We start from the raw sequence: 15,874 nt of genomic DNA, 5'->3' as shown, positions 1-15,874 counted from the left end.
GTTGTTTGTGGGTTTTTTTCTCTTATTTTGCCCCTTATTTTGTCTCAGATCTGCCTCTTGATTTTCAGTACAAGAATTTCAGACCAGTTCACCAAAAATGCAATTTACAGGAGAGGTCCATGCCAAGATGTGTACTCAAAACTTCTCTGGAAACCATGAGGTGTTGTTCACCTCACTTACATCTCTCTGGGCTCTAAGCCCAAGCCCATTTTGCTCAGCTCCCATTAACTTCCCTGGCCCCTTAGGCACCTCACAGGTTCTTTGTAGAACTCATTTTGCACACACATTTTTTTCTAGAACACTCATCACCCTATATCCACAGTGCCAATTTCCACAAAACTCTCTCAGCCAGAAGGGCATCATCCTCCTTTATCCATTTCCAGTAGACATCTTCATCCTTTCTCCCGTGACACTCATCATGTCTGGAAGATGCTGTTTGTAAAGTCTTGTTGAAAGCTGCCCTTTTCTTCCCTCAAATCCCTCCTCACGCCTTGCCTATACTGCCTACCAAAAAGCCACATCTGCTCATCTTCTGGGACCCCTCCCACTGACCAATGCTGTCTCTTGTGTCCCTCTGACTCTCTATCCTTGGCCTACAGCTCTCTGATATATCTTGGAGATATGGAGATAGATGTGGGCCATAAGTACTTTGGGTGCACCACCTTATTCCATAGAAGCTGCACAACAATGTCCTGGTCTATAATACACATCAAGCAATGATGATGGAAACAAGTAACTGAGAAGAATTCTGATCTCTGGACGTCCTAATTTTTATCTGTCAAATAAAATAATGAATTATGGTTTCCCATTGAATCTCCTGAAGAGGTACCAGGAGCTTATTTTTGATAGTTATATGGAACCTCAAGACCTTTACAAACATTATTTGATGTAGGTGATACATTATAACACCTTTCAACCACAAGTTCCTCAGCAATTGAAATACCAAGAAAGAGCTATGGGAATTTGTATTACAGGAAAAGTCAACAGTTTTTAACAATATCTGTTCAAATTTATAACCCATCATGCTACCTCATCAGCAGCTTATTTGCTTCTCATGCACAGTGTACCAGAAAAAATGAAGAGTAAATGTTCTCAGTTAGTCCCATTTATTAGAATTTAACCCTCTTGCAGCTTGGTATGGTATTTGAGAAGTCTGAAGGAATGATTACAGATTTCCCACACTTTTGACCAGAGAAGCTTTATCACAAAGCTTCTGGTGTTGACAGTCACAGAGATCAAGGGACAAATAAGATCATTACATTATTCTTAAGAACACACTCAATATTTATGAGTATATTAACTCCATGTAATAAAGGCCACATTCTCTGGCTGTGATGACTTGGATGCTTTGGGGATAAAATTAATCAACATGCATGAAAGGGGATCTCAGAGTCGAACAGGAAAATCTGCACATAATAACAAAGATAGTTAGTATCTGGCAAACCTACAGCACAAGGAAGAAAAAAATCCTATGATCAAACATAATAAGACTTCACTTGAAATGTAAAATACTCTGGAACAAATCCTGCCAACTCGCATAAGAATCAGCAAACAGGAAGCAGCAGCCTTTGCAATAAAGCCCAACCCACAGGGAAAACAACACTAGAGAACAAGATACTATGGCACAGTCCCTGTCATTCTGCTGCAGAACATTTTCTGTCTCCTGCTTTTGAAGTGCATGAGGTTCAAGTCTAACTTCAGCTCCCAAAGCAGGAGTTGTCGAATTCTGAGTCAGTAACAGGTCCCTGCTGCCCAAGTAAAACACTGTCATCCTTTCACACACTCTCACATGTGTGAGCTGGCAGCACTACTGCCTCAAGTGCATTCTGTCAGTATTATTTTCTAATATTTTCCAGCATTACAGCCCTTCCAGAGCTGTGTCCTGGGTGCTTGCACTGCCTCTTAATACTTCCCTCCCTGAAGCTATGAGCACTTAGTATAGTCTTGTTACAAGAGGAGAAGGGGCTCTTTTTATCCTATTCCATGTGAAATCTCTGGCTACATTCACTAAGAAGCACTCAATGGGGCACTATGTTACTATCAGAAATGTGAGCTCACAAGTAAGAAGAAGCAGTTTTGGCTCACAACCTCTTCAATGTCTTTGCACTTGAGAGTTAGTGCTGAACCTTTCCTAACCCTTCAGCTGGAGTCTGTAGTACATAGTTGTAAACTTGACTTTCAACTTTCAGTAATCATTTGCATGTGTGTATCTTCAAAGAATGGCATTTGATTTGCAACTATGTGTTGTAATGAGAGGCTAATTAACACAAATACAATTATTAGCAAGTTGCAGACACTTAAAGGACAAAACCAGCAGACCAAAGTCTGTGACATACTGTGTGACAGGGATGGAGAACCTCAAGGATGAACAGATACCAACCAAGGCTCTGCCACTAACTCCATTACCACAGGCAAATCACCAGCATTCTGCAACTTGGTTTCCCCTTCTGTAGTGGGATTGTGAGACTCATTTACTTTTCTGGGTAGTTCTGCAGCTTAATTAAATCGTTACCTTTAAATTAAAGCACTACAGAAATGCCAGGAAGTAGCATCTGAATTAGAAGGTGGAGGTGACACCCTAATGAAGCAAGACTATTTTCATCGTCAACAGCAGGCACAGTAAAAGGTCACCCATGGTATAATTGTGAAACCACATTCCAAGCTTCTGAAGGCTTGGAAGGCAAGATGACTTTTCCCAAAACTTCATTAAGGAAGAAGATATGTCCTAGCATCATGGGGTGGCTGAAATCCTACAGTTTGCAGGAAATCTGCAACGGTTTCATTACTTTTGTTTTCCCCTTGTCCTTACTCGTTTGCTATCCTAACAGCAGTGAAATATCACAGCTTTTGAAAGAATGCTTTCTCCACAGGCAACTGTTGTCAGTATGATCAAAGACCTATTAAGAAAATTGCAGAGGATCATTTCCCTTCAAGGGGGTAATGGTCAGCGCTGATTGAGTTTTCAATCTTTTCTTTACAAGAGCCACAGTAGAGGCACTGGCACTTTTTGTCTGGGACAGCTACTCCCAGATATCAGTATATTCCATACTCCACACATGCTGGAAATTTCCAACTCTTTGTAAACATAAGGACCTTATTGAAATACTCACTACTGCTGTACAGACTCTTTATTTTTAAGTACTGGAAGGAACTTATTCAGAAACCTTAAGAAACAGGCCAGTCCTCAGTGGAGGCCCATTTTCATCATGGATTCCCAAAAAAGCAGCAAACTTAGTGTCAGGTGTGAAGCTGTGTATGCCCTGTATCTTGGAAACTGCACTCAAGCTCTGTCCCAGATACCAAAAAGGCATATCCCATCATAAACTCATTTAGTCCATACTGGGAAGTCATTAAACCAAAGCCAGGAAAATAGACAGCTACTTCCTTGTGTGTTGCACTTGAAAAAAAAGACTACCCAAACCCAAATAATTATACACAATGTTTATGTGTCCAGAGTGTAAACACCAATAACACATTTGCTGTTTGCTTTGTAGCAATGCAAAAGATTTTACTTTTAAGAGCAAGATGTGCTATAGGACAGGTCAGCCTAGTTCTTCCTATCACATAAGATGCTCTTACATTGACTGGATACCTGCTATCCACCTTCTGTGAGGCTATGTTAGAAAATAGTGGAAGATACTCAGGAAATTACATCTGGAACTAACTCTGTAAATGATTTTTCCCCCAGTAAATAAATATACTTGCATACACTTGTTTATATATATATATGTATATATATATATGTGTGTGTATACACACTAAATATATACTTGCTTTTTCTTATACTTTTTGACCAACCAAAATGATTGCAACTAAGTTCTCAAGTAAGACAGAAGATGTACTTGGAGTATTGTGCCCATACAGCTGGATACACTGTTTGCCTATGTCTGTCTGTCAGCTGCCTGCTAATTCCTTTTGAGGCACTGACCTGCCTTTGACTAAATTTGACAGCAGGAAGAAATCCCAAAGCTTCCAACACTTTCATTTTTTAAAAATGGTTGGGTAGATGCAAGACTCTTATAAGACAAGAAGAGAAAGGCTAATGACAAAGGTCACCTTATCATTCTCATCAGAGAATCCACAGCAGGGATCACCCTAGAGACAAATCCTCAGGAACCAGTTTCCATTGGTACTGCTGCTCTTCTAACACTTTGTTTCCAATAGAGCTGGAACCAGAAATTAATTCCAGTTCTCACAACCGTCCACTGGCCTTAGGTAAATCATAATTTCTGATGCTACTTCCCCTACCATAACATGGCTGGTGTTAAAATCTCTTATTACATTGCTGCAACAATTCATATTTGAAATGTACTTTGAAGGTCTGGAGAGTTGTATTTACTAATTATTACCTGTCTTGAGACATAAGCTGCATATTCAAAGTGCTAGCTTGATTCATCTGCAAGTGCACATCACATAAGCATGTGGTATGTGCTAAGACTCAAAATACAAAAGTAAAGATTGCTTTTAGGGAAGACTTTATAATCAAGTCCGTTTTGAGCTCAAAACATATAATTTTTATTACCACAACTCTTCTATTACACTGGATTTAAATTATTTCATGTTTTAGATTAGCACTTTATATAACACCAGTTTCAAAAGTAAATACTAATTGACAGAAGACAAAGTCCATGCAAAGTTTGATTCTGTCCCCAAAGGCAAGTCTGATGTCTGAGATCTTAAACCTTTGATATCAAGCTGAATGTTAATAGATAAGTTCCACAGGGCAGTTATTGAGCACAGTAATACCAGAGCTTGTCCTAGAAATACCAGCAATCACAGACTGGGTTTGGCAATGCCACATTACAGTAGGCAGGCATTTTTATCTTCTGCTTGGTCGGGCACTTTCCAGCTTTTCCAGAAAAGCTTTCAGTTCTTGCAGGCAGAAAAATCAGATGGCAAAGGTCTTGGTGGAAGTACTAGAGCAAATAGGTGAACTAGATGGGATTTTTTTTTCTTAAGAATGCATGTTAGTGGAATAGCTTCCTAAAAATGAAGCTGACCATGCACTAAAGGTGCTTTGTAGAAAAATTCCACTTAGAGAGGTCCCTATTTGAGGGCAAGGGAGCACACTACAACTTCCTTCAATAATAACAGCTTAACCTTCTATCTTCCTTCTGTAACAGACTGACTACCAGCAGAGTACTTAATACCCTCCAATACTGGCCTTTACATTTCCTGAAGGAACAAGCCATATCTAAAAAGAAAAACAAAAAATCCACAATGGTGCCAGCTAAATTCTCCTTGCAATCCTCCCCATCACCCTACTCTAGACAAAATAAATACAACCTGGCCAACTAATTCTAACAACAGTGACTTAGATTTATGTCCCTTGCTCTCTATCACTGCCCTACAAACATATATTATTTTAATGTAGTATAAACAAATACTGGATTTGCTTAACACCACATTGAGTCCTAGTGATTAAAACATATATATGCATAGAGAAAAATTTATACATGCACAAACCCCTTTGTAAACTCTGAAGATAAAATTATCAGTATTGCCAAACAGAGAATATGTATTATATTCTAATGACATGAGACAGTTGATTACCAACAAGCCTACTTCATTTCTAATTAGAAAAAGTTCAGTGATGATCTTCTTCCCTGCTGTTATTGCCTGACAAGAATAAACAAGGAGTCCTCTCTAGGGATGGCACAGTAAACATCCAAACAGACATTTGTGTTGGAGCTGAGCTTCACAGTAGTAGTAAGTGCTGAGGAACATAGTGGTTCACACACTACGGCTGGTCACACATCCACCAGCGCATGATTTTAAGCATTTACCTTAAGAAACCCGAGCTTTGCAAAGTGCATTGCAGCTGCCTAGCTGCTCCTGCTGCGGCCGCTCCTGCCAGCTCTGCTGTCACCTGCTCGGGAGTTCTGCAGGGAAAGGACCCTCCTTGGCACAGGGCTGAAGGGCAGCCGGCTGTTCCAGGCTGGACGCGCTCCGCAGAAACAAAGCAAAGGGGATTTGCTTCGCTGCAATTCTCAGCCAGGGACACACCGCGCTCGCACGTCTGGCAGCAGCCCGTGTCTCTCCGGCCGCAGCTGCACCTGCCGCCCGCAGCCTTCACCCCGTGCGGGATCGATAACGCGTCTGCCATCGCCCCAGCCCCGCCGAGCGCCCTCCGCTCCCACCGCCGCTCCCTCCCGAGTCCCACCGGGCACCGATTCCGCCATCGAGCCCACACAAACAAAGGGCGCTCCTCTTATTTTTGATAAAATTCAGACAAACTAGAGAACAATACCGGAGGGGCCGCACAATGGGCACCGGCCGCGCCGCATCCCTCACGCCATCCCTCCTCTCCAGCCCCGCTGACCCGAGCCCGGGACAGCCCCGGGGACGGCGGCGGCTGCACCGTGCCCGGGCAGGGCTGTCCCCGGGCAGCGGGGGATGCTCTCAGAGCCGCGGGGTGCGCTCACCTGCCACGGTGTACCGGTCCAGGTAGTTGAGCACGTTGCCCACACTGAGGATGCCGGCGGCCGCTACCCGGGCCCGGCCGAGGGTCGGCGCCTTGCGGAGGGCGGCGGGGCGGTCGGGGTGCTTGCCGGCCGCCGGGGGGTTCATCCTGCCCGACAGGGTCTGCACCTCGCCCTCGGCACCCCGGCCGCAGCAGCCCCGCTCGCCGTCCTCCTCCTCCTCCTCGTCGCCAGCTCGGAGCCGCCCGCCGCAGACCGGGCTGCTGCCGGAGGAGCCGTCGCTTTCCAGGCACATCATGGGCTGCGGGAGGGAATCTCGGCGTGCGGGAGCCCGGGCGGGGAGACCGATGGACGGACGGACAGACGGACGGACGGAGAAGGCGAGCGGAGCGCGCTCAGCGCCGCATCCCGCGGTCGCCCGAGCCTGCCCGGGACAGGCCGGCTCTGACAGCCCGGGCGGGGCCGGGGCCGGCGAGGCGGGGCCCGGGGAGGTTCCGCCTCTTCCCCGCCCCCTCAGCGGCCGAGCGCGCCCCGCCCCAGCGGCCCGAGGGCTCCGTGCGGCCGCCCGTGAGCCGGCCCGAGCAGGTGCGTCCTCGGCCGTGCTCTACACCGCCCCTCAGCCCGTCCCCTCAGCCCGTCTCGGGCGCCTTCTCATCCCTCCTCAGACCCGCCCCGAGAGGTCCGTCAGCCGCTTCAGGTCGGCGCCTCGTCTGTTTTCAGTGTGGCCCTGAGGGTGTCCCTCCAGCACTCTCCAGTGCCCTGAGGGAAGCCCTCAGCCCAGCCCGGAGCGGCCCTCCCTCAGCCGTGACAGGCGGTACCTCGGAGAGCTCGGCTCGGCCTTGGGCATCCCCCTCAGCTCGGCTGTGAGGGGATTCTCCCTCAGCTCCCCTCAGCACCACGAGCTTCGAACACACGGGTGGGTGGAAGTGTGGAGGTAGCTGGAAGAAAAACCCACCAAACGAAACCAATGGCTCCAGCACTACCGGCGTGTACCCAGCAATGAGTTCCATGTGGGCTGTGCAGGCCCACCCTCAGATGTGGGTTTTAAAAATAAATCTGTCCAAAAGTTCTCCGTGTCTATCCTGAGCACCCAGAGCTGTCTCCTGGGCAGGGAAGGGACAGGCGAGGGCTCTCTGGGATGTGCCACTGACCTCACAACTTCCTGCTTGGCCCCAGATGATTTTCCTACTGCACAAAAGTAGCTTCAGGAACAGCACACATCTTCAAAGGAAGTAAAATTGCTCTGGAGTTCCCCCCACTGCAAACAGTTCCATCCCGCTCCCTATAAAGTTCCACCTTTGAGCTAAGAACGGCCAAGAAACATTTCATTTCAAAAGGAGAATCTTCAAAGAGATAAAAGTGTTCACAAGCAGAGTGGCTCCAGCCTGTCATACCTGTCATAAAACTACAAAAGGTAACTAAAACCAGATAAATAAAAAGACTGCTGGAGAGCCAACACATGTCCAAAACCAGCATGTTGCAATTTCAGATTTCTCTCAGTTTGTTGATGTTACCTAAGAAGATGTGTTGTGATTAAAGCCTTTGTCTCTCGGTATTTAAACAAATCCCCCAGCCTTTCTCTGAGGAGCGCAGAGCTGCTTGCAGCACAGCCCGTGTGTGTGTGCTCAGCATACCTGGCTGTGTCACACCCTGCCCACCAATGACACCAGATTCAGACTATGCCAGAAATCTGGTGAGATACCACCAACGTATCCCTCAGGATGCTACCAGAGAAAAGAGCACGTTTTGGTGAGTCACCTGCAATTCAGGGCTGTTTGTGCAACACCGCTGAGGAAAGCAGCAAACAGCATTTCCGGCGATACCTGACACTCCCAAATAGTGACAGGTGACAATTTAACATTGGGAATGGGTCTGCACAGATGTTCCAGAGTTCATTTCAGTAACAGAAACAACATATCTGGTTTAATGATAATGTTCAGGTTGACTTATTGAAGTCTAGGGGATCATTTTTTGCTCCATAGCAGCATCTGCAGTTCAGATGTATATGGGAATAGTTATATTGACAAAAGTGCTTATTCACGTCGCCACTAATTTCAGAATTCTAGTGGTGTACCTAATTTGGTTAAGTGACAGTGCTCACATGTTATATATCCCAAAAGGAAACACAAAAACAAACCAAACAAACAAAAACCAAACAAACCAAAAGCAACAAAATGGTAAAAAAATAGAAAGAAAAAAAAGAAAAAAGGAAAGGAAGGATATAAGAAAAAGGAAAAAAGAAGTGAAATGGCTTCACAAGGACCATTTGGCTTGCCCAGCAGTGGCAAAACTCATGGGTTTTTTAACATATCAGACATATCAGGCACTAAACACAGCAAACTGCAAGTTCAAGGAGTCCCACAGAGTGTGCAGGAGCCCTCAGATACAAATGGTCTGGCCACAGTCTATTCTACTTTCTGCTATTAGACTCTCACAGTCTATTTTCCCACTGCTTGGTCTACCCCAGGCTCTGCACACAGAAAACAATGTTCAGAAGATGTCAATGAGATTAAAAGGTAGGGTAAAATTAAAGATCTTAGTCTCTCAAGTCAGATGGTTCTCCTGAAAGCAGCTAAGAAAGCACAGTCTTCTTTAGGAACAGGTGTTTAATTTCATTTTTTCGTTTCATTTAACCAGTATCAAGCACAACACACAGCTATCACTGGAGCCATGGTGGCTTAATGCACATTAAAATAACTGCCTAAAAAGACTTCTAGGGAGTGACTTCTCCAAATCTCCTCAATCCAGCAAATCCCCAAGAAAAGAAAAAATCATTCCAAACACCAACTTACTATTAAAGGTTAACATATATGTTCTAGAGACTTCTGATGGCCATTGAAAATACAAGAGCATCCTTTTATCCCTGATGTAGAGAGAAGTTTCAGCTCAGAGACAACCACAGATAGAGCACAAAGACATTGGTTGGGCAGTGAGTTATGTGGACACACAGGGTCTTGCAGCCAACCCTAACCTTCCACTGTATATGGAAAATTCACAAACACAGACAATGCCAGTGCATCCATGTCACGAGATTCATGTAAAGAGAAAGCAGAGGGAACTGGAAAAAGTGTAATAGAATGGTCTTTACTGGCAGGATGAATCAGATAACTGGACTGCTTTTAAGAGGAACAGCATAGATTCTAGCTCAGAACATTGCTGGGTTTGGCAGTCACAGGGTGTTGAGAGGCAGGTTGATTACAGTGTACAAGTTCTAACATCGGGAGAAAAATGCCAGTTTTAAGAGTTCTAATCAAGGGGGGAAAGGCATAGAAGAACCAGAACAATGCTAAGAGCTGGAGTTAGAAAAATTCTAATGAATCATCTGGTTCACATTTGTTACAGAGTGATTATCCTCTGGAACAAAATACTAAAGAAGGAGTGAATTCTCTATTCCTTTCTGTCCTCCGATCCAGGTTTGATTGCCTTTCTAGCAAGTACATGATTGAATTCAAGATGAGCTGTTGCACTCCCTGCAGAGAGAATGGGCTGTAATTTGATGATACAGGAGGTCAGGCTAGGTGGGTTGAAGTCCTAGCCCTGAAGATACCAGTTCTTATTCTGCTTACCAAGCATGCACTTTGTGCACCTACCTCAGTCATTAGATTGATCTGAGAACAGCCCCTAGGAAAGCACATGACAGCCTAGTCTGGAAATGGTGACTGCAGAACAGGAGTGTCCACACAGCCCAGGTGATAAAGATGGACAGCATCCTCCTGGTACTGGGGATACTATGTTTTGTCTAAAAGCTAGGGATCTCCTTCATACTGGGATCACTACCAAGAGGTATGTAGATACATTCTAAAGCAAATCTGAACTCAGCTAGCTCATCTTCCAGCTTCTTCCACATTAGGCATGTCATCTCTGCTCCAGAATGAGCCCTGACCAGTTCCTGCGGAATCAAGTGAGCATTAGGAGACTCGTAGAATGAGCTGCCTTCCTGGTCTCTGAGAGCCCCTCAGCCCCTACCCTGTCACTGTCTGGTCCCAGTGGCCACAAACACAACGCTCTCTGGGTGAGATCAAAGCAAACCAGGCACTAGTCCTGTGCTGAGGGAACTTGCAGGCATCTGGCTGTATATTCAGTGAAGAAAGAACAGACTCACTTGTTAGTAGCCCTCCTCTCTCCCAGGGCAGTCAACAGAGTGTTTCCCTTCAGGGATTATTTTCTTCCTTTCAGTATTTTGTTAGTATCTTAAAAGCTTGAAAATGTTTATTTTAGTTCATCCTAGTCTGCACTTACTGATTTTTCCTCATCTCCAGAGTTCTAGAGAGGGTCGGTATGAGCAGAAATGCTTCTGTTTGGCAACAGAAGTTATCTTTGAGGAAACAAACCCACATTTGCCAGTGCACCAATACTAACTCAAGTGACACAGTCCAGTAGCTGATGCAGGGGTTGTTCCTAGCCTGCAGGAAGCTTATGAGCAGACTCCCACCTTCTCTCCCAAGGGAAGATGTCTGTTTGCAGAGAAGAATGGGGAGCTAGATCACCTGTGGAAGGCAAAACCCAGATGATTGATAACTAGGCTAGCCCTTACCTAGTTTAAGGAGTTACTACAGGCTGAGGAACTGGACCTTCACAAGAACATCACATTGCCCTTTTGGAAATAATGGAAATTAGCCTAGCTTGTTTCAAATCCATTTTTCTTCTTCAGTTAGTAAAAATCTTGGGAAAAAAAACTAAAACAACACTTTTTTGTCTTCAGAAAGTCACAACAATCTCTAAACCAGAACTGTCAAAGGGCTGGAGTCTCCCTAAAGCAATGCTTTGCCAAAATGTACACCAGTGTAGCCACTACCATTATCAAGAGCAGTAACTGCATACGACAGTCTAACATGTTCAACTGTAAATAATTATGACTCAATGCTATTATTGTCCTGATTCAAAATCAGGACTCAAATACAGACACACAGAGACACATAGCTTCTCACTTAAGAAAAATAGAGCTACACAGAATATCACTCTGCAGGATCACAAACCCCAGATTTTGGGTTATCCAGATATAAGCCTTAAATTGATGCAATCCCATGAAAAGTCAGGTGGTCATCGAGGTTGTGAGGGCAAAACACAGCACAATGACACAACTGTCTCTAGCACTATGCATTCTTGGGCTGCAAACAGATTGTAGATCTGCAGAACAAGAATCACAACCCCACAATTACACACCTGCATTCCCATTATGCCCATGGTTATACCATGGCTTCTTTTCTCTTCACAAATTTTTCAGCTGAATTAACCTGTGTTACTGACACCTGATATTACACAGCAGCATTTACAAGCTCATCTAGCTCAGAGGTTTCTTGTGAGATGTTGTACCAGGGAGACATGACAAGGATCAAACAGCTCTCCCAAGGCAGTGAAGGGGGATATAAAGGGGGATATACATTAGCACATATCTCCATGTTTTCCAGCAGTCACTCTCACAGACAGGCTCTGTACTCTAAACTACCTCTGGAGACCACTCTCTGGATCTTGTTATTTAGTGCATTCAATGCTCATTGATGTGAATAAACTTCTGGTCATCATTCAATTCCCTCCACATTCACATATGACATGTCTCAATGAGGAGAGAGAGCTCTGGATACTGACCATGGCACCTCCAGAACAATTTCATTAAGCAAAGAAGATACAAACAGTGCCCCAAGATGCACAGAAATTTGCAAATCTCTCAGAAGCCAAATTAGACTTAATATTGAAAGAGTAGCAGTGTTTTAATTCCTTGAATTCAACAGAAACATGATGGAGACAAAGCCAGCAAAATCAAAAGAAAAATCCATGAACAGAATCTGGCATCCCCAGTCCAGTTCTTTTCTGATCCTCACACAGTTGTACTTGAAAAGATAAATTGGATGTAGAAGAAGCTGTATTTCCATGAAAACATTTAGCTTTTGCAACAATACAAGCAGCTGCTCTCACCCTCCACTACAATCCTCCATAAATGCTGCAATATTTGTTAGTGACATATTCAGTTACAACATTTGTAGAATGTTCCAGGCTGCCTTGCATAGATTAGCTCATGCCAACCAAAACCAAATTAAAGGGAAAAAAAACCCAAAGAAAAACCCCACAAAAAAAACCTCAAAGCACTCCAAACAACCCTGTTCTCTCCACCCCCAGAGACAGTTGGTACAGAAGGTGAACACTGCCAGTGCCCTTTGTGATGTCTTAGTAAATGGCCTTTGATGTTTAGGTTTGTTGAATGCCATGATCCATCTCTAGAAGTCCTTGCCTTCATTATACTCAGAGGAATCTTAATGCTCCAAATAAACAGAGTTTGTGGTGTCACCTCAAGTCCCAGCAGGGACTACAATTACTAGTATGCCACATTTTTGGCAAGTTTTGTTCCATTTGAATGAAGGATGTAGACTCTGAACTTCTGCCTCCGCCCACTGGAGGAGTCGGATTCTGCAGATGATAAGATGCAGAATCTTTGCCTTTAGTCCCACTTCCCAGAACTGCCAAATACTTGAGGTCTGATTAACTAGCATTTAAGAACCCAGTATGGAATGGATAACTACAGAAATAGCATTCTTGCACTACCCCAGCATTTTAGGAAGAGACTGCCAGATCCGTGTGGGAGCAGAGGAATCCTAAAACAATAAGGACAGACCCAGCAGTTACCAATTCATAAACAGCTTCCTGGCATCTTCCAAAAGGGTTCAAGCTATGAGAAGGAGATTCTTGCAAAAACATTAACAGAAATGATCCCACTGCTTTGCTTTGCCCATGTGAGGAGAGATAAAAGATGCAGTCACACAGCGTGGAACAGGCTGGAACTGTACAGCTGTAACTGTGGTTTACTCAATCGAGTTGACTTAACTCATTTCAAGACCAAATTTCCTCAAGCTACTTGGAAAATTCTGGATTAATACTAGCAGCTCTAATTAGGACTGAGCACTCATTGCCCCAGACATTGTCATGAAAATTGCAAGCCCAGCCTCATAGCATCATGTGCTTTATGGTAGTACATCATCAGGGTCACTTGAATTTATAAGGCTCTAAGCAGACTGAAGCATTTTCAGTTAAACAAAATACATCTATATCCCCATTACCCAAAGGGTCAATCTGGGCTTTTTGAAGAGGGGATTATTTTATTTCACACTTAGTAATTTTCATGCCTTTTCAGCATTTTCAGTGAAGCCATTTGGTTTACAATAGGATATTGGGAATGCAGCCTTCTAGACTACCAGCAGTTCCATCCTGGGACTGAATGGTTGGCTACAATTCTGTGGGACAGGATTTGACAACCAGGTAGATAGGATGGAAGGAACCAGCAGCTGTTCCTAGTGGTTCTACACTTAGTTCAACACTTTCAAGCTCTGAAGTCCACTCTGGTGACTGATTCACTTGATCAAACAGAACAGAACATGCAGGGGTTCCTTCACTGGTGTGTTGCCCTGCCCAGCTTGTAAAGAGACCAAGAACATCTGTCAAAGAGCTCTTTGTGTTTCACAGAAAATTCTATACCATGAGCATTAAAATTAAAAAAAAAAAAGAAAAAAAAAAGAAAAAAAAGAAAAGTAAGAACAAGAAAGGCAGTTCTTCTTCAAAGCCAAAGTGTTACTCCAAATTTAGAAAGCTGAGCTAACTTTCTACCCAAGGTAGCAGTGAGGTGCTTTGAAGGGATCACAGTTTGAATGTAGTCAGGATCAGGGAATTTAAGAGCAATTTGAGAAAGAACATCCGAATTATTCTCAGATCATTCATGTCCTAAAAGGAAAGAATGAGGTTCTCAATGCACTGCCTAGGTAAAGTAGCATAGGGTAAGGGGTAGGTACACTTGAACTTACCTCTTAATAGAATGGAGAGATGAAGGAAAGAAAAAATTTAGATAGATACTAAGTAAAGGGATTGTGCTGCCACTTACAAAGTTACCTGTGACTCTGGACATTATTAGCAGTTTCTATTTCTTAATTTCTAATTCTTAATCCAAATAATTCTGGATCCTAGTAAGAAAAGCTTTAAATTAGGCTTCATTTTTGACACCAGAGGGAACTGACCACATAACTAAATGCTGTTTGTGATTCGTGTAGGTGAGCTTTTACTTGGGTCATCTTTCTTGCATTCAATCAGAATATAGCCACTGAGTGCTTGGTGTTTTAACAGGGACTGTTTCACACAGCTGAAACAATCAGGAGTCCAACTGGTCAAGAGAAGGGTTAGAGAACAGTAGCAGTGTAGAAAGCCACCTAGTGAGAAAGAGGCTACAAAAAACATACTACTGCCACAGAAGGGACAAATTTTGATAACTTGCAATATAAAAATAAAACAAGCTGATAACAAAGCAAAAGGACACAGAATATTCTGCAAACTACATTTTTGTTTTCCAGTCTGTTTCAACATAAGAGCAGTGCTGACAGCATACTGGCTCCTCATTAGTTCATGGGTAGAGCTGTCAGCAGTGGGCCAGGCTGCAGGCTGAAGCTAAGAAGGCCTAGACAGAACTTCAGAGGCTGTGGAAAGAGCTGGATGAGGTGCTCTGATCTGCTGACACGTCTAGGAGTCTGGAAGGATGCTCATGTTGTGCCAGTATTTTAAACAGAAATGCTGGCCTGCCAGCCAGGCATCAGTCCTGAGTAAAATAGTGTAAGGGCTGACTTGATTATTAGAAAAACAGGGGGGGTCATATAATTAGTAACAACAAACATGTGTTTATCAGAGGGTAGAACTTGCCAAATGAATTTGATTTCTATTTTAAAGGGATCAAATTTTCCTTGTCTGCTGAAAGGTATCAGTGTCACTGAACTGGACTCTTGCACACTTCACTTGATATTTGTAACATGCTGATCAGGAAATTATGGCAGCTGAGCTTTACCACGACACATTAAATGAATTAAACCTGGCTATACAACAAGTCACACGACAGAAGTGGGCATATTTTACTAAGCATAATTCTGAAGGAGTTCCTCAGGAATTTCAGCTCTGTTTTCTTTAATAAATTGTTAGCAACCAGGGAGAACACCATCAACAACCACGTCCTAATGCTATAGCTTTTAGTAAATGAGGACAGCAGAGTTCCTTGCTGGAATGATGTGGGTTGCTTGGCAAGTTGGAATGTTTTAGTGTCTAAGAACATCAATCTGAATCTTACAGCCAAAGGATCCTGCTTTGGAAAGCACCCTTTGGAAGGGTGACTAGGCTGACAGCAACAAGCCCAAACTCCACAGAGCTGTAGGGAGATGGGCTCTCAGCACTGGAACAGGCAGCCAGTGCTGTCACTGCTCAATTACAGTGTCACATCTACCCCAGACACAGCAAGTGCAGCTTTGTTGACTGCCACTCAGGAAGGCTGTTGATAAACAGAAGAGCACTCAGGAAACAGCTGCAAGAAAGATGAAGGGGCTGGGAATGATGTTTGATAACAACAGATTCAAGAAGCACACATGGGTTTGGATTTTTAGGCCAACAGCTGATTTGCACAGGGTTTTGTGCATGTACGTAGGAAGACTAATTCA

At 43.9% G+C, this 15,874-nt stretch overlaps 1 protein-coding gene across 6 annotated transcripts in view; it reads right to left on the bottom strand.

The window, feature by feature from the left end:
- The window catches only part of LOC100223347 (sphingosine-1-phosphate transporter SPNS2), a 133,696-nt gene extending 126,743 nt beyond the window's left edge, over positions 1 to 6,953 (bottom strand). Inside the window, exon 1 of one of the 6 annotated variants that reach the window (XM_072916856.1) lies at positions 6,426 to 6,953. In XM_072916856.1, coding sequence (XP_072772957.1) covers positions 6,426 to 6,720 — 295 coding nt within the window. In that variant the 5' untranslated portion in view covers positions 6,721 to 6,953. The remainder of the gene's footprint in view (positions 1 to 6,425) is intronic. The other 5 variants (XM_072916855.1, XM_072916854.1, XM_030287875.4 and 2 more) reach the window with 5 other exon arrangements.
- Between the last annotated feature and the right edge of the window lie 8,921 nt (positions 6,954 to 15,874).

Source organism: Taeniopygia guttata, chromosome 19 (genome assembly GCF_048771995.1).
Source record: "Taeniopygia guttata chromosome 19, bTaeGut7.mat, whole genome shotgun sequence".
NCBI lineage: Eukaryota > Metazoa > Chordata > Aves > Passeriformes > Estrildidae > Taeniopygia > Taeniopygia guttata.
The sequence above is the reverse complement of the archived record's forward strand: the minus strand, read 5'-3'. Positions and strand labels throughout refer to the sequence as shown.